Source organism: Lepidothrix coronata, unplaced genomic scaffold (assembly GCF_001604755.1).
Source record: "Lepidothrix coronata isolate B3197 unplaced genomic scaffold, Lepidothrix_coronata-1.0 Scaffold278, whole genome shotgun sequence".
In the NCBI taxonomy this organism is placed as follows: domain Eukaryota; kingdom Metazoa; phylum Chordata; class Aves; order Passeriformes; family Pipridae; genus Lepidothrix; species Lepidothrix coronata.
The window spans coordinates 364,079-388,323 of NW_016690458.1; the positions used below are offsets into that span (position 1 = coordinate 364,079).

At 53.9% G+C, this 24,245-nt stretch overlaps 2 protein-coding genes across 2 annotated transcripts in view; both read left to right on the forward strand.

Moving 5' to 3' along the window:
• Positions 1-8,394, forward strand: part of LOC108507999 (fer-1-like protein 4) — a 37,090-nt gene extending 28,696 nt beyond the window's left edge. The window contains exons 39-45 of the mRNA XM_017836449.1: positions 1,280-1,458; positions 2,466-2,551; positions 3,496-3,594; positions 3,855-4,096; positions 5,939-6,216; positions 6,842-6,942; positions 7,454-8,394. Of these exons, the coding sequence (XP_017691938.1) occupies positions 1,280-1,458; positions 2,466-2,551; positions 3,496-3,594; positions 3,855-4,096; positions 5,939-6,216; positions 6,842-6,942; positions 7,454-7,634 (1,166 nt within the window). The 3' untranslated portion in view covers positions 7,635-8,394. The remainder of the gene's footprint in view (positions 1-1,279; positions 1,459-2,465; positions 2,552-3,495; positions 3,595-3,854; positions 4,097-5,938; positions 6,217-6,841; positions 6,943-7,453) is intronic.
• Positions 8,395-8,868: 474 nt separating this feature from the next.
• On the forward strand, positions 8,869-23,607 carry LOC108507994 (arf-GAP with SH3 domain, ANK repeat and PH domain-containing protein 2-like). Its single transcript, XM_017836444.1, has 18 exons — positions 8,869-8,877; positions 10,644-10,730; positions 10,919-11,019; positions 12,341-12,410; positions 12,828-12,915; positions 13,381-13,429; positions 13,793-13,956; positions 14,187-14,320; positions 14,980-15,071; positions 16,904-17,081; positions 17,948-18,033; positions 18,375-18,490; positions 20,183-20,250; positions 20,707-20,814; positions 20,944-21,142; positions 21,531-21,670; positions 22,320-22,442; positions 22,672-23,607. The coding sequence occupies exons 1-18, from the start codon at positions 8,869-8,871 to the stop codon at positions 22,744-22,746; spliced, it is 1,887 nt and encodes a 628-aa protein (XP_017691933.1). The 3' UTR covers positions 22,747-23,607.
• The last annotated feature ends 638 nt before the right edge of the window (positions 23,608-24,245 follow it).

The window sequence follows — 24,245 nt, forward strand, 5'->3', positions numbered from 1 at the left end:
GTTTTTAGCTGACTTTGTCCAAGGATGCTCTCTGCTTCCAGTGACTGTGGGCGCCTTGGGTGGCTCCACACTGCTCCTCACTCCTGTCAATCTCTACCCTGTGGGCAACTTCTACTTCTGCTTTGCTGTTTTTCTTTCCTTCCAACTGGCATTACAAACCCTAAAACAGGGCCACAGATGTCCAAGAACACACCAGCCTTTCACAGCCTCCATCAGCAGTGATGGAGAACTTCCCTGAGCACAGGCCCCGCTGTGGCCATCACCTGTGCAATTGAATCCAGCCTGGAGCAGAGGCTGGAGCAGCTGTGGCCTGCTTGTGGATGGCTGGGTACTGCAAGGCAGTGCTATGTAGCCTGTAGATAGGATGATCCCTGGCCTGACCTGCCCAGAGGGCGGACACCTACATGTATAGCCAACTTTACCTTCTGCTCATTTCAGTGCAGCTGTTCCTCAGTTTTCTGCTGGTTTCTGTGGCTTTCGAGAAGAAGGGGAAAGAAATCCCACTCAGGAGAGGGCAAAGAGACTCCAAAGGAGCCCTTTCCCCCCTTTTTCAGGTCATTGGGTAGTTGGGGAGGGAGAAACGAGGTGCTCTCCTAGTGTTCCCTGAGAGCTGGCTCTGGTTCCAGTGTGGCTGTAGCTGGTGCCCCATGAACCTCTGCTGAGCTCCAGCACTGCTTGGAATGGTTGAGGTCTCAGACTGATCTCCAAAGGCAGATGCTCTCCGTAAACCCAGGGGTGGGTGGATCATTGTGCCCTCACCTGTTGGTTCCTGCTTTTCTCCCACCAGCAGGATTTGGTCTTGACCTGCTGTTTGGCTTCACTGCGCCAAACAAGTCAATTAATTGTACAAAGTGTTCATTAAAGGAGAGCACGGCTGTGTGTCGTGCTGAGTGACAAGAAATGCTTTCCTGGAGCACTTCTAGGGCAAAAATTCATCCATGGATCTGTTGGTGCTACCACAAAGACTGCCCCAGAGGGTCACATCCTTCTCCGTGTCCTACGGACCTTTTTCCCAGAGCCATAATAAATTCTTTTTTGCCCTTTTCCTTATATTTCTCTTGGCTTGTTTGTCTTCCTGCCTACCATTTCTCTCATTACTGCAACATGTTGAACTCATTCCTTTCATCCTTGCCCTCCTGTTTCTCCCCATTTGTTTTTCTGGGGAGATGCTTGTCTGTACAGTCCATACCTTCTGTTACTTGTGCTGGTGACTAATGTTGTGATGTGACTCTTGCTGACCAGAAACCTTCATCTTCTCCCTGGCTATGTCCTGCTGCAGAGGCATCTGTGAGGAACAAGAGAGGAGTGGCAGATGGGAACTGGTCAGTGGATGATGAACATAAGGCTTTGTACGTCCTGCAGCACTGGGAAGAGATGCCAGGATATGGGTACAAGCTGGTACCAGAGCATGTGGAAATCCGGTCTTTGTACAACCCGGAGAACCCTGGGCTTGTGCAGGTGAGGTGTGTTTCTGTGCCCAGCCTAGATGTTGTTCTGGGGAAGGACCTTCTAAGCAGCTGGTTCCTTGCACCCTCTCTGGTCTCCTGTTGTCCTTCTGTCTCCTCATCATGGCATGAATCCTACACATTGCTCCTTCCTGAGTGGGTGACCAGAGCTGTGGATGGCTGGCACTACTACGAAGTGAGAACTTGGTTGTCCTTTGCTCAGATTGCCCCTCTGACCTCTCACAGTACTTCTGAACACCCTTTCCTCAAGGAACTTCTCTCCACTGATGTTGTGTTCACAGTGCTGGTACCCAGAGTCCTCCCTGTCTCCTCAGCTGTGCAGCACTGCTCTGGTGAGGATGCTGTGTAGGTGCCAATAGACCTGCTCTTCCTTCTGAGCCCTGCCACCATGTGATGGTGTCCCTGCCTCCTCCTCTGCATTGTCCCTTTTCACTGCTGTTTCGTGCCTATGCAAGTGCCTCGCTCTGACCCCTTGGCTTCTCCCTGGGACACAACGTAACTGTGAGCTGGAGGAGAAACATCCATCCTCAGGTTTATGTAATGCAGTCATCTGAACTGCATTTTCATGCATTTTAATGTCCTGCACTGAACATCTCCTGTTTCCTCAGGTACTGGAGATCTGCACAAAGCAGAGCTCTGCAGTCGTGCTGGCTTTGATTGGCACTGGAGATGCATGTGGAGAGGGCAGAGTCAGACCTTTTTTAGTTTTCTTGGTTTTGCTTAAGCATTACATCACCATATGCTCCTTATTAAGACAGAGGGACGTGTTTGCCTCTCTTTGAAATGGATTCAGTGCTGGTGAAATGGTTTTTCTTGGGAGCAGAAATAATCAATTTTTGGTAGCTTTAATTTTTCCCCCGTCTAAAATCCAATCACCAGTCACTCTAAAGTGCAGTGGCTTTCTGGTGAGGGCTTTCTGTGTGGGATCAAGTCCTTGCTCCTTGAAGAGCTGGAGGGTGGTCTGTCTTTTGAAGTCTCTCTGCTGTCTTCTCTCCTCAGGGCTCCTTGCACATGTGGATTGACATGTTTCCCAACGACGTCCCTGCACCACCGCCCGTCAACATCAAACCACGGCTGCCTGTCAGGTAGTGCCTGTTTGGGTGGGGCTGGGGCTGCAGGGAGGGTCACTGTCCCTTGCCATGGCTGCTGGGATGTGCCACGGGGCCCTGCCCAGGCTGAGGGGCTGTCCTAGCCTGGCATGCAGCCCTCCTCTCAGGATGGTCCCTTGAGCATGTCAGAGTGAGCCATAAGTGCTTGGAGCTGCACAAGGGTTTGGGAAGGGCAGGCTAATGTCTCTACAGCTGGACATGAATGTGATAGAAACCCAGGTCAGAGCTACTCATTGAGTCTATTCTGGCTGGTGGACAGATGTCCTCTGGGGACCTGGAGAAGTGAAGCTGAAGGAGGAAATCCACTCTTTTCAAGGATCTAATGGGGCTTTTGAGATGAAGGGTCGAGATTCTTCTCAGAGGTGCACCTGAAAGGACAAGAGATAATGGACACAAATTGCAGCAAGGGAAACTCCAACACTCCAACTGCATATAGGGAAAACATTTTCCCAATGAAGCTACCCTGGAATAGGGACAAAGTGACTCAGAGGTGTGCTGGGATATTCTTCCTTGGTGATATTAAAAACTCATGCAGACAAGGCCATGAGCAATTTGACTTAGTCTGAAGTTAGAGCAGGAGTTTGGAGCAGAGACTGCAGAGGTCCCTTCTTGCCCAAGCCTTTCTGTGCTCCTATGGCTTAGTAGTGCTGAGTGTGTTTCCCACTCACCAGGGATTTGCTTTGCAAAAGCTGCCTGTATTGATTGTGGGTGTCTGTCTTATTACAGCTGTAGTGCCCAGGAAGGGGTCTATGCCTGTCAGTGAGACTGCTGGGCTATGCTTGACCAGAGGAGCCCTGGCAGGGAACCACAGTGCTAAGAAGGTTCACGTCCTGCTGCTCTGCCCTTGTGGGCTTGACCTGCCCTCCCCGGCACCGAGGACAAGAGCACGTGGCTCACTTATCTCTGTGTCCTTCCCACAGCTACGAGCTGCGTGTGATCATCTGGAACACGGACAATGTCATTCTTGATGATGTCAACCCAGTAACGGGAGAGACTTCCAGTGATATCTACGTGAAAAGGTCTGATAGGATCCAGGGAGAGGCCAGAACCCTCCCTGACCCACACCCTCACTGCCTTCTCTGAACCTCTGAACCTCCCTACCTTGGCATGAGGTACTCACTCCAGTCCTCTGCTGTACCCCCAGAGACGTTGATCCCATGTTGCTCTGGTTTGATTCTTCAACCCTTCCTTTCTTGCTATCCCCATGGAGTTCAGCCCTTCCATCCTTCTGCTCTGCCTTTGGGGCTGGCTGACAGAGGTAACTGAGTTTCTCCTGCAGCTGGATAAAGGGTCTTGACCACGACAAGCAGGAGACGGATGTCCACTTTAACTCCTTGACTGGGGAAGGCAATTTCAACTGGAGGTTCATCTTCCGCTTCAACTACCTCCCGACCGAGAAGGAGATCACCTACAAGAAAAAGGACTCTGTCTTCTCTGGGGAGGAGTCAGAGTTTCGGGAACCAGCTGTTCTGGTCCTCCAGGTCTGGGATTACGACAGGATTTCAGCCAATGACTTTCTAGGTATGGAGTGACCTGTCCCTCACCTTGCTGGAGTATTACAGTGTTTCCCTGGGGTTCTCTAAGAAGGGACACCAGGAACACCAGATCAAGCTTGTCAGCACAGCAGTCACCTGGGCTAGTATCTCACATGTGAGCTATAGACAGAGCCTGGAGATACACACCTCTCCTACACAGACATGCTTGCATGCTTGTCCCAGGGCCTTGGGTCCTTTTTCAGGGCCTGTCGCACCACAGGACTTCCAGATTCTGCTTCCTTAAAACCTTTCCAATAAACTTGCTCATTTTCCCTGCTCTTACTTAGATCTGCAGATCCCAAAGATTGGGCCAAGGGGCAGTTTTCCCAGGAGCTTATGCTGCCAGCACAGGGATTGACAACCTTTGTGAGACTATTTCTGCTTGAGTTGCAGCACCCTGTCTCCAGGAGCTCGGAGCTTCCTGGATGCTCTGGTACTTCCCAGTAATCAGACCTGCTGAGCTGGGTGTGCAGCAAGGCCTGGTATTGGATCACCACTGGCCTAGTGATGATTCCACCCACCCTATGCTAACATAAGTGCTGCTGATTCTCTCTCCCTTCCCCAAGTTTGTAGCATTCTGTTAAGTTGTCCCTTCTTCAAACTTTGACCTCCTATTAAAAAACAGCCCCTTTGCCCTGCTCTCTCTTGGACGAGTTAAAACTCTATTCTTCAAACTTCCATAGTGTGTTTAAGGGGCTTTACCTCCATGAGGCACTTCCAGTGGTTCAGCCATGCTCCTTAGACACTGAAGAAAGTGTTAGATAGCAATTCCAACGATTTCTGGCATGTACAATCTCAGGAACTTCTAGACAGGAAGGGGCTTCTGCAGTGTTTATTGCAACCTCCTGCCCCAAGCAGGTAGTAGGTCAGGTTGCTCAGGGCATTGTCTGGGTGAGTTTCGAGTATCTCCAAGGCTGAAGGCCCCAGCACCCTTCTGGGACACTTTTCCTGGCTGCAGCATTCTTATAATTCTCTTTTTTTGTTACTCGCAGCACTTTGTGTCCACTGCCTTATGTAATTTCACTACTCACTTCTGAGAAAAGTCCAGCTCCATCTGCTCTATAGCCTCCTTTAGGCTGTAGCAGCACGATCTCCTCTTGTTCTCTCTTCTCTGGGCTGAACATACACATCTCTCACCCCTCCTCCTGTTGCACATAGTCCAGCCTTGGCTGTCTCAGCCACTGGGCTCTCTCTAGCTGGTTGATACCTTTCTTGTGTTGGGGGCCCAAAACTGGGCGCTGTCTCACTGGAGCTGAGCAGAAAACACACACATCCCTTGGCTGCTTTTGCCAATACAGCCCAGGATATGGTAGGGTTGATTTGGTGCATGGGCTCAGTGCCAAGCAGAACAGGAGCTCATTCCAGGCAGAACAGGGACACAAGGCCGAACAAGGAAATGAACTGAGGCTGTAGATGTAAGAACTGCAGATGAACTGCAGAGGTAAGACAAACTTGAAACCTTTAAAGCGTTTCCCAGATTTTATAATTTTTAACTGGCATTTGCAGGAATGAGAGAGGAAGATGAGCTTGGACGTGTGAGGAGACTAGGGTGGGACATGGTAAAGGAGTGAAAATAACTCACTCTAGCACATGCATACCAAGCTGGCTGCATCCGAGATGAGACAAGCCCTGCCTCTTAGTCTCTAACTCTTGAGCTAGTCCTGTCTTATGCAAAGCTTCAGGTTCTCCATCTGTAAATGTGCTAGATCATTGCAGCAGCTGGGATCTACTTGAGGCTGAGGGAGTGTGGCGGAGACAGAAGGCCAAATATTGTGTGGGGCTGAGCTCAGGGTTTCACCATGAGGTCTTCTCTCCACTGTGCCTGCAGGCTCCATCGAGCTGAAGCTGCATGACATGGTGAGGGCAGCCAAGAGCTCTGAGCAGTGCACCATCAGGATGGCCAAGGAGAACGCAACACCTCGCTTCTCCATCTTCCGAAACAAGCGCATGAGGGGCTGGTGGCCCTTCATCAAACTCAAAGATCAAGAAGACGAGGAGAGAGAGGAGAGGGAGTGCAAGAAGAAGAAGAAAAAGAAGTGGAGCAGCTCAGTCAAACCAGAGGACGTGGAATTCACAGACCCCAGTGGGACCAAGTACCTCCTGACAGTAAGTGTGGTGCTGGCACTGGTGGGCAGAGCCAGTGTTTGGCCTCTGCCTTGACATGGCAACCTGTCCTGCATGCACATAACCTACAGAGTGACCCACCTCGTGCAGAGGTGCAGACTTCTTCCATCTGCTACAAATCCAGCACTTGGTCTACCCAGAAATGCCAGCTGCCGTGGCATGCAGGAGTGTCCAACTTCATGTATTCCTCTGAGCTTCCCAAGGAGCAGTGCTCCTTAAGGGGTGCTATCACAGTTTTGGAATGGTATTCCTCAATTTAGTGTTCCCCCTGAAACGCCCCAGACCATGCATCCATCCCCCCCAGTCCTGCTTGTGTGTCCCCAAGGGTGAGTTTTCTCAGTGCCACTGTGGGAGGCTGCAGACAGATCCAGGTAGCTGGGGAGTTCGTTACAATACAGTTCCTTGGGTGCAAAACAGTTGTGTCTGACCAGGCCACAGTTTCCATGGGCTGTGAAGTAAGAGACTCTGTAGCTAATGAAGAAAAAAGCTCAGAGCATCTGTAAGTGGAAATGGGAGAAAAATACCCAGTTATGGCAGGCTGTATGGTCAGCAGGCTGGGCTGTGAAGCAACAGAGGCAACTGTGGCTCAGACATGTTCCCTCTCCAGGGTAAGGTGGAAGCAGAGTTCCAGCTGCTGACTGTGGAGGAGGCTGAAAAAAGTCCTGTTGGTTTGGGCCGGAAAGAGCCTGAACCCCTGGAAAAGCCCAAGTGAGTATCTGTGTTATCACCTTTAGCATGGATGGACAGTGCTGTGTTCTCAGCAGCTGCTTGCAAGGAGACTGGGAGCATCTACTCAGGGAGCTGAGAGCAATCCCTGGGGCCCTGGGCAGTGTGGTCTGCAGGACTGGGACTGCCAGGGCTTCCCAGGGCTCGAGTGGGTCCACGTGTTGCTGCAGCACCTGGCCCGGGGCTGATCTTGGGACAATACTCAAGGCAGCTGTGCCATAACATTGCTTGTGCAATAGGCAGCTCTGTCCATGTGAAGGGACCCCTTGGCCCTGTTGGTGCAGGACAGCTCTGCAGGGCTGCTCTGAGGAATCCATCCTGCTGCCCCCAGCATTTCCACAGGCACTGCAGCCCCACTGCAGAGGGGATCCTGCCTGGAAGCAGCAGGAAGAGCTGGTCATTCATGAGAGTAGCAGGACACCAAAGCAGAGGGGCCAGTGTGCTGCTCTATGGATTGAGCTTGTGCTTATCTGTTCTTCCCTTCCTGTTCTAGTCGGCCAAAGATGTCTTTCAACTGGTTTGTGAATCCCATGAAGACCTTCGTGTTTTTTATCTGGAAACGGTACAAGAAATATATAATAGTGCTGTTCGTTGTCACTGTTCTGACCATCTTCCTGGTTCTTTTGATCTACACCATGCCTGGATACATCAGCGAGAAGATCATCAATGGATAAGTGCTCTCCAGCACAGGACTACTCAAAGACAAGGGTGATTGTGGCAGGAATTGAGATTGGACCAGAAAGTTTAATAAAACCCTGCAGGTTCAGAGGCAACCTTCAGGGTGAGAGACCTGCAGAAGCAAGCAGCCTTTTTCTGGGAGTCACATTTCATGCTACATACCCATGAGATGCAAAGGAACCAAGTGACCAACCTGCTATATTTCCTTGAAAGACAGTTACAACTTCGGGGGGAAAAAAATTATTCATTGTGGGACTGGAGCGGGAGGGTGGGAAAAGGGAATCTGCTGGGCACAGACATAGCAGCTGAAACCAGCTCTGACCATTGAGGGTGATTCTGGCAGAGCTGGGGCCATGCAAAGCCATCCATGCCCTGGCTTGACAACACTTGGCATTTACCAGACCTCTGCCTGAAGAGTTCAAAACACAGTGTACAGGGGGAGAGTGGGTCTGGTGTGGGGTTCTGATGGAGGTAGGACCTGAAACACCTTTGAATGGAGCTCTGCAGGGAGAAGGATGACAGAGACAAGGTAGCCACAAGCTTCCTGCTGTGCCAAGAGCACAGGAACAACTCTTGGTGTTGGAGTTGGCTCTGGGTGTGGTAACACTCTCTAGGACATGGTCTTTCTGGTTGTAACTTCTTACAAACTGCTTAACAGCTTTTTCTGCGTGTGCTGTGTTGGAGTCAGGCTTGCTTCAACTTCATTTTGGGTCTTTATTTCCTCAGGAATAAAAGCTCCTTGGCTGCTCTCTCTGATGCTGTTTGTGTTTTGTAGCTGCTTTCTGGAGCTGGGGGACAAGCTGCTGCCTGCAGTCCTCAGTGCCCCTTCACCTCCCTCCTGGGTAGCACAGCAGCAAGGACGGCACTGGGATGGCAGGAGGTCACGAGCTTGAGTCTGACTTTGGTGCTGGGCTGATGTAAATTAAATGAGACTTGTTCTCAGCATGGTCTCTGGTGCCCCGGGGCTCCTGTCATCTGTACAGACAAGCCCTGATGTGCTCTGATTTCAAGTGGAGGTGTTTCACCCAGGGTTTTGACAAGATAGATTCCTTCTGAGAGGTCTCATCCTGGTGCAGGAGATGATGCCCAGTAGGACAGCTGCATTTCCAAAGAAATTAACTGACAATGGGGTTTTATAGCAAAGGCACCTGCCTGATTGCCTTTTGAATGGGGCAGGAATGGAGTAGGTTCTGGGGAGGGAACTGTCTGGGCAGAGGCAGGCAGGTAGGTATGAAGGTGGTGAGGACTCTGGTTGGACATGAAGCCAGGAGTGAGTGTGGGGCAGACATGGTGCTCCCCTGGGGGGGCCAGAGCAGCCACAGATGGGGTCCACAGAATGGCAAACAGGGAGGTCTCTCTCCCCCAGGGGACCCTTGGGCTGTGCAGTGGGGGTGAAATAGGCTGCAAAGGGCTCAGCCATGCACCTGCTTGGGGCTACAGCAAGGCCCTGGGGTGTGACAGTGCTGTGTCACCCCCAGTTTTTCTGCCTTCACAGACAGTCCCCTTTCCCCCCAGCAGTGCCCAGTACACCCCAGCACAACTGGTGCACTCCAGCAGTGACTGGTCCATGCAAACAAACTCAGTGCACCCCAGCACGCCCAGTGCACACCCCCAAAACAGCCCCTTGGCTCCTTCAGCCACGCTCAGACACATTTCCCACCACACCACCAGGCTGGGTCTCCCCATGACTTGAAATTGTGTCTGCCTCAGGCTTCCTCCAAATATTTCAGTTTATAATTGCAGATCTGTGTCTGTGTGTGCACACTGAGTGGGAGGGTGGGGGAGGAGCTCTTCACATCTATTAATCATTAATTCCTGATACATGGTGGTCCATGGAGGGGAAAAAAGGCAGCCATCACTGGGAGTGGGAAAAGTATAAGGCCATTCCCCAGGACACAGAGTAGAAGGAACAAGTGTAAAGAAGTGTACCAAGGAGGCACAAGCCTATTCCTCTGCCAAACCTCCAGCTGCTCTGCAGATGTCCAGATTTTTCATCTATGCTCTTGGCTTTCCATGCCAGCTGCTGCCAACTGAAGCTCTTAATGTGTTTCCTCAGGGGCAGATCCTGTAAGCCTTGTGACCTTTAGCATTTGACTTTGCATTCTGTCAGTCAGACATGGCCTGGAGACAGGAGGACGTTCTTCCAAGTGGCAATGCTTTCAGAGACAGCCTGAGCACTCATGTCCCAGGGGCTAGGACGTCCTTCAAGTACAGCAGAGCATTTATGTTGTTTTCCCAGCATTTCTAGATCTCCGTTCCAATTTGTTTGGTCTTGTTCATCTTCCTCCACACTCCAGACTTGCAGAGTATCACCCAGATACTGTATCACCACCACTTGTACTCGTGTCTCCTGGTCCTGTAGTGCAGGTCTCCTCTGGGCATCTGTTGCTCTGTTTGAATCAGTCTGCTCTAGGTGTGTTACCCTGCTTGTTCTGTAATTTGTAATGATTCATATTAAAAGTCATTATGTAAATAACAAAAAGAGGGGAGGCACCACCACAGAACAAGGTAACTGAGCACAGCAAGCAGCATCTTACAGATCCATCATGCAGACAACCCCCCAGGCTCTGCTTCAGGGGCACATTCCAGTGCCAAGCTCTATCAGCTTTTGATAACTTGAAGACTTCTTAATTTTTTAAACTCCTGATGCTACCAAGAGAAAAAAAGAATAAATATCTAACAGCTACTACAGTGTGACCTTCAGGCTCTTGGTTGCTTTTGCACTGCAAACAGCTGTTTTCACAGGAAAATGCAGACTGCTCTCCTGTGGTCTCGTTTCTGGAGTGCTGGTGCTGGGGCATGCCTGCCTCCCTCCTCACATACCGCATACCAGGGCACAGCGGAAACTCCCATGGCAGGAACGGGGCTCAGTGAGTCCCACAGAGCGAGGGGTCAGTGAGGGCAGAGGGTGGAGTGGGGGCAGCTCTGCTGCACCCGGGAGGAGGAGTTGGGGCTGCTGAGTCAGGAGCCTCCTGCTACCATGTGAGAGGCTCACTGTGCTCCAGTGCCTCTCAGACAAAGATCAGGTGAAGCAGCAGCTCTGCTCCCTTCGGCATCAGCTGGAAATGGCATCACAGCTGGAGCAGAAGGAGGTAAGGTCTGATCCTTCGTGGCACAGCAGCTGCTTATGTAGTGTCTCCCCGTTGGTACCAAAAGCTGTGGGGTTTCTGGTGAGCTCTGGGGGAGCACAGGGTCCCTGGCAGTCCTGCGAGGCCACACTCTTGGTTGGCAGTGGTTTTGTTGGGGTGGGACCTTGCTGCTATTTCTCTCCTTCTGCCAGGACCCTGAGAAAAGGCAGGCAGGACACAACATGCACCAGCTGCAAGGGAACAAGCAGCATGGCACAGAGAGATCAGGGACCCTCCTCAAGAAAAGTGATGGGTAAGTTGGGATCAACATTACCCTTTCAATTGTACTTTGGTGACCTGGGGCCAGATTAGGGCCACTGAAACCAGCCTCCTTTCCCTGGCCACAAGGCAGAGGAACAGGACAAGCACTCATGAAGATGTGTTTGACACTGTCCCAGCCTCCAACAGCTTTCCACACAAAGCTCCAAGCAGCCTGTGTCCATCTTTTAGCTCTGAGGACATTCCTCTCCCCTGAAGCTGAGCAATGTCCTCCCAAACCCTGCAAGTGCTGGGGGTGAGGACCCCTGCACACACTGTGAGGAGCCAGAACCAGCTGGCTTTCCCTCCAGCAGGGATCCCTCTGCCTTCATCCAACACCCCGAGGTCTTGTGCTGACGGAGGCAGGAAGGGTCGGTCCCTCTCCCCCTTGCCCAGGCACTCTTTGCTTTCCAGAACCTTCTCCATTGCCTCTGCTCCAGCATAGGAGACTTGACCCCTCTGCCCTTCCTGGTGGGAAACGCTCACGGGTGCCATGGGGATTTACATACACTCCTGGTGATGTTTTATGCTCTCTTCTCCCTTCCCATCCTCCCTAGCCCTGACCTTTGCCTTTCAGACCCCTCCACCCTCACAGTTCAGTGCTGGGCTCAGATCCCTGACGGTGAGAATTAGGGGAAGGAGCAGAAATGTGGGGTGACAGACACAGCATGGGTGTTGGAGAGGGCACTGTGGGCCAGAGGGCAGAGAGCCAGCAGGGTCTTCCAGGAGCAGCACCCTGAGGGCCTGGAAAGCACTCCACTGTCTTTGAAAAGAGGATCATCTTCCACCAGAATGCTTGTTGGGAATCACAGAGAGATTTGCATACCTGGAAAGGACTATGAAGTACCCTAGAAAAATGTGAAACTGTACAGAAAATAATGAACTCAGGAATCTCCTTCACCACAGGCTGAAGTATCTCCTCACCCTGTGGATGTATCTCTCCCACCTCTCCCCTGCGTGACAGTGGCAGGCACAGGAAAGCAGCCTATGGTCAGTTTGGAGCTGAAGGGCTTGGATGTTTGCTCTGCTAGCAGGTCCTGCTGCCCTGACTGCTGCTCTGCTCCTGTATCACCACCCCAGCAGTGTGGGGGGCTGCCCGTCTGTACAAACCTGCCTTGTGCCACAGGACAGATCCTGCTCAGCTCAGAGCAGACCGAGAGCAACAGACCCAGTTTGTGGAAGCTCAGCTGTGTCTGCTGAGAGCTGTGGGCCTGTGCTGGGCCTTGCACGGCTCTTGCCTGTGCCAGTGCTGCACTGCATTGCACAGCTGCTCCTCCACGTGCCTGTCCTTCAGTTCACCCTCCACTCACTTCCAGGTTGAGAAAAGTCTGGCAGAAGAGGAAATGCACCATCAGCAATGGCTACCTGACCATCTCTCACGGCATGGTAGGAACTGCTTCTTCCACTCTGCTCCTACTGGGAGCTGCTCCCTGCCCCTCAGGGTCTGCAGAGCCTGTTGCTGCTGGGCACTCCAGTGGCTTCCTGGGGCTTGTCAGGCCCCTTGTGCCTGCTTCTTACCCTTCTGGACTGCCCTGGCACGGGAGCCTTTCTCTTGAGACTGAAGTCCCTGCAACCCACAGAGTGTTAGACAAACACAGGAGGTCCTTGCCTGCCTTCATGCATGGAGGGGATGAGCTTGGGGACCTGGCTTCAAGCACGGGGTGGCTGTTGGGAAAGAAACGGTCTGTGTCACTATTTCTTGCATTGCTTCTGAGAGCTGAGCCCAAGACAAAGTGCTGGGTATGTGTCTGTCTCCAGAGCTTCTCCCCACAGCACTGAAGTGTTTCCTCATTCTGCTTGCAGCTCAACCGCCCCCCAGCCAGGCTGAATTTACTGACCTGCCAAGTGAAGCCAAACATGGGTGACAAGAAATGCTTTGATGTGGTTTCCTGTGAGTGCTGGTACCTGCCTACAGATCCTTTGGGAAGGGCCTGAAGCTGGGGCAGTGCTTGGCACTCAGCTGGTGTGTTAGGGATGAGGGGAAGCTCTGCATCTCTGGGCCAGCTTGGGGGATTACCCTGGGGAAATTGTGCCAGGAGGCAGCTCTGCTCAGGAGCAGTGATGCACACGTGGGGGGTGAGATAGAAAACTGCTGTGGGGCAGTGCAGGGTGCCTGGAGACCACACAAGTGTAGTTCCTGGCTGCAGTTAAAGTAACTCCAGTATCCCTCCTTCCTGGTACAGAAGCAGGTCCCTTTGCTTGAGGTGCACTGGGCAGGGGCTGTCAGCCCAGCTGCCTGGGCTGGAGGTTGCTCTCAGGTCTGCTGAGCCCAGCTCAGGGGTGCTGTTCCTTGCCCTGAAGGCTCTGCAGGCAGGCTGGACCGGCAGGGTGTCAGGGGAGGCTCTGTGTGTTTCAGACAACCGCACGTTCCACTTCCAGGCCAAGGACGAGCAGGACTGTGTCATGTGAGTACTGCAGTGCCAGAAACACTGCCCTGGCTCCGATGACAGGCTGGGCTGTTGGCTAACTGAGCAGCACGGGGAACCCCTTGGCTGATGCCCTTTGCATCCTGACTATGCCCAGTCTCTCTAGGGGAACTGCTGGTCACAGAGAGGACACAGAGCTGGGAGGATGCTCCTGGCAACCAGTCTGCTGGTGGAGTCCTGGGCAGGACCTTTGTGTGTGGTGGCTGCTGCACAGACTGGGGCAGACTGGAGCAGACTGGGATCTCTCCTGTGACAGTGGGACAAGCCCTGCTGCCCTTCTTGCCCTGCAGTCTGAGCAGGGCCCTTGGGACACTGTTCCTAATCTGCTCCCTGCCCTTGCAGCTGGGTGTCTGTCCTCAGCAACAGCAAGGAGGGGGCACTGAACGTGGCCTTCAGCAAGGCCCAGGGTGGAGGGGAGAGCAGCCGGGAGGAGCTGACCGGGGCCATCCTCGAGGAGCTCAGAGGAATGCCTGGGAACAGGGAGTGCTGCGACTGCTCTGCCCCAGGTGACAGCCTGCCCTTGGTCCTGAGGCTCCCTCTGCCCCCGTGCTTCCTCCCCCTGGACAGGCACTGCTCTGCCCTGTCCCAATGGCATCCAGCTCCTGAAGACCTGCAGGCATCTGGGGTCTTGCTTCTCCCCTCTGTCCTGCTGGGGAGCTGTGCCATGGGGTGGTGGTGGGCCAGCAGGGAGGAGAGGCAAGAGATGCACACAAGCCCTGTGGTCTTGTCCCTGCAGATCCCTCTTGGCTCTCCATTAACTTGGGCATCCTGATCTGCAGTGGGTGCTCTGGGATTCACAGAGACATGGGTGTGCACCTCTCCCACATCCAGTCGCTGTCTCTGGACAAGCTGGCAACCTCTGAATTGCTGGTAGGATGCTGCCAGAGTGCTCTGTCCTCAAGCCTCTCTTGCTTCTGTTGGGGCCTCTTTAAAACTAAGTGAATTCCATGGGGTTTTTTTACGTGTTGAACTGATCCATACCAACCTGTAATTCCCAGGGTTTAGTGGTTATTGTGTCAGGAATTGTCATCTTCAAGGAGGAGAGGAGGGTCATTTTGCTGTTGATGGGTCACCCATCCCTCTCAGTCCCCTCTGCTCATCTGTGTCCCCCAGTGCAGAGGAGCTGTGGGGCAGGGCCAAGCTGGAACTGGGGGAGGGCAGAGCATGGAGCAGACAGGGGCTTGGAGACTTGGCATGGGGCTGCTTTAGGGCTACAATGCTCTCCATGCTCATGGGTTTGGTCAGGCTGTGCTGGGAGCTGCTGCTGGGGAGCAGGGCAGGAGAAAAGGCTTTTTGCAGGGGTAGTTGCTTGCCCAGCTCTGAGCCCAGGGGTCGACTCTGGGGTTGGTTGTGCTGCTGGAGTTGAGAGTTCTCAGCAGCAGGAGGCAGAGCAGAGCCTCCAGCCATTGGGCACACCCATCCTGGTACCCCTTGGCATCCCCTTGATACCTGGCCAGGATCTCAACCTGGAGCTTCCTCTCCATGGCTGCTGTGTGTCCCCTGTCACCTCTTCTTTGTCTGTTTTGCAGCTGGCGAGGAATATCGGCAACTCTGGCTTCAACAATGTTATGGAAGCAAATCTCCACAACCTTTCCTTGAAACCCACTGTTCACAGTGACATGTGAGTCGCTCTGCAAGAGCTGTTTTTCTGTGGGAGGTTAGATACCACTGAACACACAGTTCAGTGTGCTCCCTGCAGTGACCAGGACCATGGCACTGCTCAGCCTCCTCCCAAGACTGTCACTTCTCTTCAGGAGCAGTTTCAGCAAGCTTAGCTGGAAAAGTTTGATAAATGAGAGAAGCAGAGTGAGGAAAGCCAGCAGGATAACTCAAGGATTGGCCTTGAGGTCAGGACAAAGGTTGAGGAGCCAGTGTTGGAAAGGAGAAGGCAAGAAGGGAAAATTTAAAACCGAAGTGGAGCTGCAGAGCAGGGTGGCTCTGGCTGCACATCAGCAGGGTGGGAGGGCTCAGGGGGATGGGTGACAGGGATGTGCATGTGCAGAGCAGCTCACTGTGTACAGTGGCTGTGACCCAATGTTGGTGGGATCAGCACTCACAGCAAGCAAGTGGCTGAGGATGTGGGAACTCCCATCCCTCATCCCAGTGTGCCCCCAGGCTCTGCAGAGCACAGGGCAGAGCTGGTGGCATGGCTGGCACCAGTATGAGCTGGGGGCTTCTCCAGGGCGGTGTGCCATGAACCTGAGGTGCAGCAGCGCTCCTGAGGGAAGCACAGAGTTGGGAAACATTGTCAGGGCTGAAGGGACTTTCAGGAGGCTGGAGGGCAGGCAGGCAGAGCAGGCATAATTAGGTTCCATTACAAGCCTGTAAGTCCTGACTACGGTACCATTTGGACAGTGTGGACCTACTCTGCAGGGAATGGGTGAGTGAGGAATGGCACTTAGCAGGGAGAGAGCATCAGAGAGCTGGGAGAACAGGAAAATACAACTGGAACAGTGTGGTCAAGATCTCAGTTGCCAGATCCGCTCTTCTACTTGTGTGCTGGGAAAATTGAAACTGCATGAAATTAGTAATTTGGTTCTCCCTCAATGACCTTTTCTGTTTGGAGCACTCCTTTGCCCCCTAAGACACCTGCAGCCACCCTAGATCCTCTGGCTGGCAACTGATTCCGCTGTTCTTGGCTTCTCCCCTGCTCCAGGGGGTCCTAGTCTGGAAGCTGTTCCTGACCCATGGATAATCCTGGCCAGTTCACACCATATGGCATTTCCCAATCCTTGAGATTTCTGCTCTTTCCCTTCATTCTCACCGTCAGGGATCTGAGCCCAGCACTGAACTGTGAGGGCAGAGGGGTCTGAAAGGCAAAGGTCAGGGCTAGGGAGGATGGGAAGGGAGAAGAGAGCATAAAACATCACCAGGACTGGATATAAATCCCCATGGCACCCGTGAGCGTCTCCCACCAGGAAGGGCAGAGGGGTCAGGTCTCCTCATGCTGGAGCAGAGGCAATGGAGGAGGTTCTGGAAAGCAAAGAGTGCCTGGGCGAGGGAGAGAGGCACAGACCCTTCCTGTCTCTGCCTTGATGAAGGAGACAATCACAAGAGTTCAGGGTGTTGGATGAAGGCAGAGAGATCCCTGCTGGAGGGAAAGACAGGGGCCTGGTTCTGGCTTCCCTCGGTGCCTGCAGGAATCCTCACCTCCAGGCCATGGCACTTTAAGTGCCTGAAAGTCAAGGTCTTGTTTAATTATGCAAAATAAATTTTAAAACTGCAGAGAGGAAGCTTTAAGAAAACCACAGTGCTCTGTGAGAGTTATTAAGAAAGCTGATGCAGAGGAGTTTGGGGAATGTGACAGAGGGAGAGGAGGTGCTAAATTGCCTGGCAGGGCTGAGGGGGAGAGAGGGAAGGTGGCTGGGGTGGAGGGAGAGAAGGGAGGGGGGCCTGCCATGCTCGCTGGGTTGCTCTGTGGCCCCTAACTCTCATTTGGCTGCTCTCTGCAAGGGCCTTTCGGAAGGATTTCATTATTTCCAAATACGTCAAGAAGAAATATGCCAAGAGGAGCCCTCCTGTTCAGCACTCTGCCCTCCCAGGAGCCGTGAAGGACAAGGACATATTTGCTTTGCTCCAAGCATATGCACAGAACGTGGACTTGAGCAAGCCTGTGCTGGCCCCTCTGCAGGTATGGTCACCCACCCCACAGGCCCTGTGGTAAACAGCTTTGCTCTCCCCTGCCCACAAGGGTCCCTGTGCCTGAGAGAGAACAGTTTTCTGATGAAAATGGTGCTTTGTATGAGCTGGAAGCAACAGGTAGACTCAAGCAGGGTGAGGAATGTCACAGTAGAGGAAGGATTTTCTGGCTGTGACCCCACAACCCTCCTCATGCTGTGTGTGGAGGGGACAGGAGTCAAAACCACAAGCCCAAGGCTTTTCCAAGGCCAGTTTGTAACTGAGATTTACCCGTAAACTTCTGAGTGGATTTTCTTGGGACATCCAAGTCTTACTCTAGGCTGAAAAATCAAGGCAGCAATTTTTCCTGCAAAACCTCAGTGTGGGTCATTGCTGTAAGTGGAAGAAGAGAGTGTTGTTAGGAATTCAGGGAATCCCTGGAGCTGCAGGCATGCTGCTGGTGGGTGTCCTCAAAGCAAAGGAGCAAAATGCTGCAGTGAGCAAGAAGCACTGGGATATGTTGGGACAAACTGGTGAGTGAGAAGCAGTTCTGCAGGGAGCAGCTGTTACACACCCCAGGGCTCTGCTGAGATCCTGGGCTTGGCAGGGTTCAGCTAGTGGCCTGGGGCCAAAAGTCACCTTTGGTTGCTGTGGTTTCTAAATGTTAAAAGGGGATGACTGATTCTTCTTCATGAAGGCATAAGCTCACCATTTTAACTAGGTTCTCACCAGCCTTGGTGACCTCTGAAGAGACAGTTAAACTTACTCATCTCTCGGATTTTAAGTGTGTCAGGACAGCCCCAAAGGACAGGGCTCCTGCTTGCAGTGGCACTGCAGGCACACACTGTCTCATCCTTGCTCTATTCTTCCTGGTTATAGGAACCTGGGGAGACCATTCTCCACCTGGCAGTGCTTTTGTCTGATCAAACTTCTTTGCATATTGTTGATTTTCTTGTCCAGAACAGGTAAGTTCATCCCACCCAGTCAGCTTGTCATGGCTGACTTTAATGACCCCTAATGAAAGGTGCAAGACTGATGATCTTCTCCAAAATGCTCCCAAAAGAAGAGAGAAAACAGCAGGGAAAACCTGCCAGCAAACGAGTTTTAGGTTGGGCTTGGGGTAACTACCCCCAGATCAGAGGGGTTCCCTTGTCCCCCGTGGGCTGAGGTGTGACAATGGTGGTGACCACCTGTTCTCCAGGTGAGGTGAGAAGCAGGACACGTGTGCTCTCACCAGGCAGTGTTTGCTGGGGCTAGGGCTGGTGGCTCTTCCTAGAGATGCTGACATTGTCCCCCTGTGCTGCAGTGGGATCCTGGTGCAGCAGACGGCGGAGGGGAACACGGCCCTGCACTACTGCTGCTCCCACAACAAACCCCAGTGTGCCACACTGCTGCTGAGGGCCAGAGCCGACATCACCATCAGTGAGTGGCCGTGGGACCCTGTGCCCTGGGCACGTATGAAATGTCTGCCCAGCTCTTCTCTGGAAACACCTTCTTGGTCTGTCAGAGTGCCAGAACTCTCGGCTGGGGGGAGGGAGGTTGATGGCAGTGTGGGTGGGGAGCTCAGCCCGCAGGGTGACAGCATCAGCTCCAGGCTCTGCCCGTGTCCAGCAAGGTGCTCTGCTCTGACACTGCTCTGGGCTGGCTCTCCAGGATCAGCAGCATTCACAAACTGGTTTGGGGTGCACGTGGACCCCCGTGAGTGGGGTGTTCCCATCTCACAGGCTCCTGCTCTCGACAGCCTGGGACAGAAGCAGTGGCTTTGCTCTCCAGCTGTGAGCAGGGGATGCTCTTCTCTGCTCCCCAGGGAGTAAACAGTTTGCCCTGGGGTACTTCTGACCCAGGGAGCTTGTGTGTCTGCCCCACTTCACTGTCCCCCTTGCTGGTGGGACTGCACTGGGGTGGGCTCGCCAAGCTGGCAGAGTCCAGCTAGGTAAACACTGCCTGAGCTGCTCTGCCACACACAGCACATGCACAGCAGAAGCCAAAACAAGCGCTGAACTCTTTTCCAAACCCAACACCTCAATGCTGGAGCACAGGCAGGAGAATTGTCAAAGCACTGGTTCTGAGATGGTGTGTGCTGGTGCTCTGGTGCCCAGATCACAGGTCCAGCCATTTATATTGCCCATAAATCTCCTCTTCACATCACAGAAGTGAGCTTAAAAACTAAGATCCTGGGTGAAATGGGAGGGCACAAGTGTTCCCACTGCTAGGTATCAGCTGAGCTGGCAGGTGCACTCAGCTTTGCCTATTGGGGTGATCCTGTGATGATCCCATTTCCCATTCCGGGCAGCACAGGAGCAGCCCCTTGGAGGACAAAGAGACCAGTAGGGGCTGGGTGTGTGTCCCCCCAGCTGCACCGGGATTTGGCAGCCAAATTTATCACTGCCTTGGCCATGCTGGGCACAGTTGGGCCTGACCTGCCTTTGCTGACTAACCTCAAGAACCTTGAGTCCACAGTGCAGGCCCCAGCACTGCTCTGGGGATGCTCTGCAATCCCTTTGGGTACAGACCTCTTGCTGTTCCCTTCTCCCACCTTCCCCCTTCCCCAGAACCCTCCCAGCCTGCATGACCCCAGCCAGTCTCATGCTGCTGCTCTGCAAGGAGGGGTTTTGCATGACAGCAACACCATCACAGGTCACACCCTCAGACCTCCAAGCAGTGGAAGGAGTTGTATTTTAAAGTGAAACCGAAGTAAAATGGTTGTGGCTTGTTGGCACTTGCACTCACACCCTTCTTGCAGGCACAGGGACCTGGGTGTCCATTAGGCATCAGGACACATACACCAGGTCTGCCCAAAGCTCCTCTGGTTTTGTAGCCTTGAGGCTCTGGCAATAAGGCTCTTCTGTCCCTCTGTCCTCTCTGTCCTGTCTCATCTCTGCAAGTCATCGATTTACTCCTACTCCTTTCTCTCCTTATTTGTGTGTCTCAGCTCCTATGCTCTTCATCTTCCCCTCACCATCCTTCAATGGTCTGAGCCTCTGTTCTGCTCCTGGGTATAGGCTGTCCCTTCTTTTAGGCTTATTTTGCCAGTTGCCCCAAACACAACATGGCTCTTCATTTCACTGAGCAGAGCATGGGCTCATGGGCCTCAAGGTGCTGCTTCCCCCACAGCTAACAGAGCAGGAGAGACAGCCCTGGATGTTGCCAGGAGGATGAGACACTCCCTGTGTGAAAAGCTGGTAAGGCACTGTCTCACCACTCCTCCTGTTTCAGGACTCGTCCCAGCAGCAGAGAGCAGTGAGGGACCCACAGCCATGTGGACCTGTCCACAGGGCCCCCTGTGCCCCTCAGCAACTCCAGTGCCAGTGTGGGATGCAGAGGAGGGAGGGTGGGTGCTGGTCCTGCTGGCACAGGGTCCTTCGGGGCAGTTTAGGACAGGCCAGGCAGGGGTTGGATCATGCAGGGGGACTTGGGTCTGTGCTGGGGCTGTGCATCTCCTCAGCAAGTGCAGGCTTGGCTTTTCCACGTCCTGATTTGTGCATTTGGAGACCTTGGTAATGGCCCACTGCTGCCAGGAAGAACTGCCTGCAGCTGCAGATGTTGCCCTGCAGGGTGGGTGGTTGGATATGGGGCCTGTGGAGCTGGTGGGGTAGGACAGGTCTGGTGGGTCCTCAGGGAGCTCCTCTGTGCCCCAGCTGCTGCAGGCCCAGAGCAATCAATTCAACCCCCATGTCCATGTGGAATACGAGCGGTGGCTGGGACAAGATGACATGTTTGAGAGTGACGAAGACCTGGATGAGAAGGTGAGGTGCTGAGAGGGGCTGGGCTGGGCCCGTGTGTGCTGCTGCGGCCTCGCTGCCTGCACTGACGTGGGTGCTGCTCTACCTCCCACCTGTACACCCTCCATCCAACCTGCAAACACCCTTTCCCAGATGGGTCCTGAGAAGAGGGGATCTGCCCATCCCCAGAGCTGCTACCACCCCCTTGCTGCTGTCCCCAGGCCAGAGGCAGCAGAGGCAGTGCCCCAGGGCGGGTGGCCGGACCCCTGCCCCTCGCCAGCCCACCACCTACACGTGGATGTGCCACCGGCCCCCTCCCATCCACCTCCACTCCCGCCCCAGGCACAGCCAGGTGAGAGCCTGTGGTGGGGTCCTGTGGGGGCTGGCAGGGTGAGCTGCTGCTGCTGCAGCCAGGCCCCATCAACAGAGTGGGGTCTGGGAGGGAGCTGGGCCCCAACAGGGTGGGAGGGCTTGTCTGGTGCCATGGGTTGCCCTTTGGGCCTCTGCTCCTCAGGGTCCAAGGCTGGCTGGTCTGACCTAGCACTGATCCCTGCTTTGAAGAGCAGCACAACTGTCCCCAGTCCCTCCCCTTTCCAGCTCCCAGACTGATGGGGTACTTGCTGCCCACACTGTACCATCGTGGAGGACCATGTTGCACCATGTTGCCTCACAGTGGTGGTTGCTGTTTTCCGCCTGTGATGAAAGATGTGAGCAGATGAACCAGCCTGATTGTGTTTCAGGTGCCCTGAAAGCCATGGACCCCCTCTGCACGTCTGGCCCCAGCAAAGTAGAAGAGCCTGGCCCACACCGATCTCTCCAGGAGCCAGATCCATGTTCTGGCCATGCTTGGAATGTCCCACTTCCTCAGAGGAGCAGTTTGGTAGGTGGTCAGGATCAGCTCAGCTCCCACATCTGCCAGTATTTATCCCCTTTGGTTTTGACCTGAGCTGCTGCTGGCCCTAGCAACTTCTCCTTCCAGCATTTCTGTGATTCCCTGGCATTGACATCTCCCTGCTAAGTGCTGGGAACGCTACCCCTGCCATGTTCGTGATTTCAGGTTGTCAGGTCAGGGAGTGCAGTTTTAGACATGGACAAGAGTGCAGTGTCCACACTGGCCCTGCCCCTCTGGGCTGCAGGGGACACCTTTCTCCCTGATGATACTGCAGAGGCAGAGCCCTTTCATTAGGGACACCTTGCTTGGGTTGCTTGGTCTTAGGGTTGTGGTGACACAGGTCAGCACCACTGACTCCTCACACAGACCTGTCCTGAGAGAATGGGGAACCCATTCCCTGCACAGGCACATGCCACAGTCCTGGGGCAGAGGAGCAGCTGCCTCTGGAAGGATGTTCCAGCAGAAGGAGCCCCTGTCCCACCCAAACTCCCAGCAGATGATCTGCTACCTCTGCACTCCTCTCTGCACAGGAAATCTCCCAGTCTCTCATCCTTGCTCTTCACACCCTTGCCAGGGCCTTTAGGATCGGGACAGTGGCACCATTTTAGTTGTGTCTGAGGATGTTCTCTCCCTGCAGAACCGACGGCTGCTCCACAGGGTTCGTGCTCTCTACGACTGCGACGCTGACAGGGAGGATGAGCTGACTTTCCACACAGGAGAGGTCATTGTGGTGTCTGAAAAGGAGGACAGCAACTGGTGGGTGAGTGAACCTGTGCATGTAGCTGGCACTTGGATGCACATGATCCCCTCTTCAGACATTTCCCACCTCTGTCCCATGACTGTTGCACACATTGTCATCTCCGGCTGTGCATCTGTCTCTCCATCTTTTCCCTGGTAATCAAAGGAAGCTGTTATGGGCCCAGTTCCTCATGCCCCTGAATGCCCCTGTGTTGTGCTCACTGCTCCTTTTCCTTCCTATCTCCCCACAGAAAGGGTGGATTGAAGGGCAGCCCCACAGGGAAGGTGCCTTCCCTGCGTCATTTGTTCACGTTCTCAGCGAGTAGGAGCTGCTTCAATTCAAGAAAGAAGATCTGATCAACTGCTTAAAATGCAATTCTCCAAGCTACCATCTGCACTCACTTCTGCTGCCCCAGCACTCATCCTCCAGCCCACCCCTCCTCTGGGCTGTCTTGGAGAACCTCTCAGCCAGCCCAAAGACAAGAACACAGCAGCCCACGGGCTCCACAGTGGTGCTTCTGCCTCAGCCACGGCCCCATGCACAGACCAGCCCTGGTGTGCTCTGCTGCCCCATGCCTGGGCCCTGCCTTGCCTTGTCCATGCTGCTGTCCTGTGGTCTCCCTGCTCTGCTCCCTGGAGCTCCCTGCTCTGCCAGTGCTGATGGAAGTGACGGCTGTGGGGGGCAGTGCTGTGCCTTGCCAGGCTCGGGAGCTGCAGTAGGCTGGACTTTGGGAGTGCAAACAAGTGCTGTGAAGCCAGCATCACAGAGCCAGTGCTGCCCCTAATTCCTCCCACCCCTGTTTCACTCTGTGTGTGATCCAGAAAATGTGCTCTGTGGCAGCTCAGGGCACTGCCCCTCCAGTGCCTGGCTCCCCTGAAGTGGTGCAGAGGCCCTTTGAGCCTGTCACCAGTAAATACTGACTTTTTGTATTTTGCAGGGCTGCTCTAGTTTGAATTTCTAGATCCTTTGTCTTTGCACCAAACCTCAGGCACCAAACCTTGCAAAGCAGAGTGTTGACCTCCCCTTGGATAAAATTACTCACAGTTCAGCTGGCACTGCTTTTCCACTGGCTGTGTTTTTCTAGTTGCCAAGGTGCATTTCACAGTCCTTCTCTGTCCTCTCTGAGCCAAAATCCCATCCAGGTGAGCAAAAGAAACCTGGTGAGGTGCTGGATGCACAAGGCTGTTGAGAGCTCCATGTTGCTCATGTCAGTGAGCCATCCCAGCAGGACACACAGGGGCAGGAGGGCAGTTCCACTCAAAGCAGGTTCTCCCACCTTCAGAGGAACTTTTTGATCAATAATTTCCTGATTTGGCCCTGGGAACATGCCCAGGGCATCCAACCCCAGTGGGACCAGCAGCTGCCACGGTGCAGGGCTGTGTGGAGGGGCCGTGCCAGGATGCCAGTGGCAGGTACTGCTGGAGAAGGGACAGCAGCCCTGACCTCACTGTGCCACTCACTGTTCTCCCCCACGTCATGGTGCAACACTTCCTCTTCCCGTGGCTGTTGTTGCTCTTGCAACAATCCCTGCAGAGGCCCCCGAGCCCGGAAGCATCACCTGCTCAGCGGCGCTTCCCCCAAGGTGAGGGGTCCTGGGGACTGGCTGGGAACCAAGAGGTCACAACACCAGGAGAGGCTCTTTCCCTGTTTTGGGACTGTGGAGCTCCTGGCAGTGTTTCTTGGGGCTGAGTGGGAACAGACAGGTCTGTGGGCACTGAATGCAGCCCAGTGCAGGGGCCACATGGCTAAGGTGTGGTGGCTCGTGGCCAGTGTCTCTGGGCTGGGGAACCCCAAGGCCAGGGCACCTCTGGACACAGGGACAGT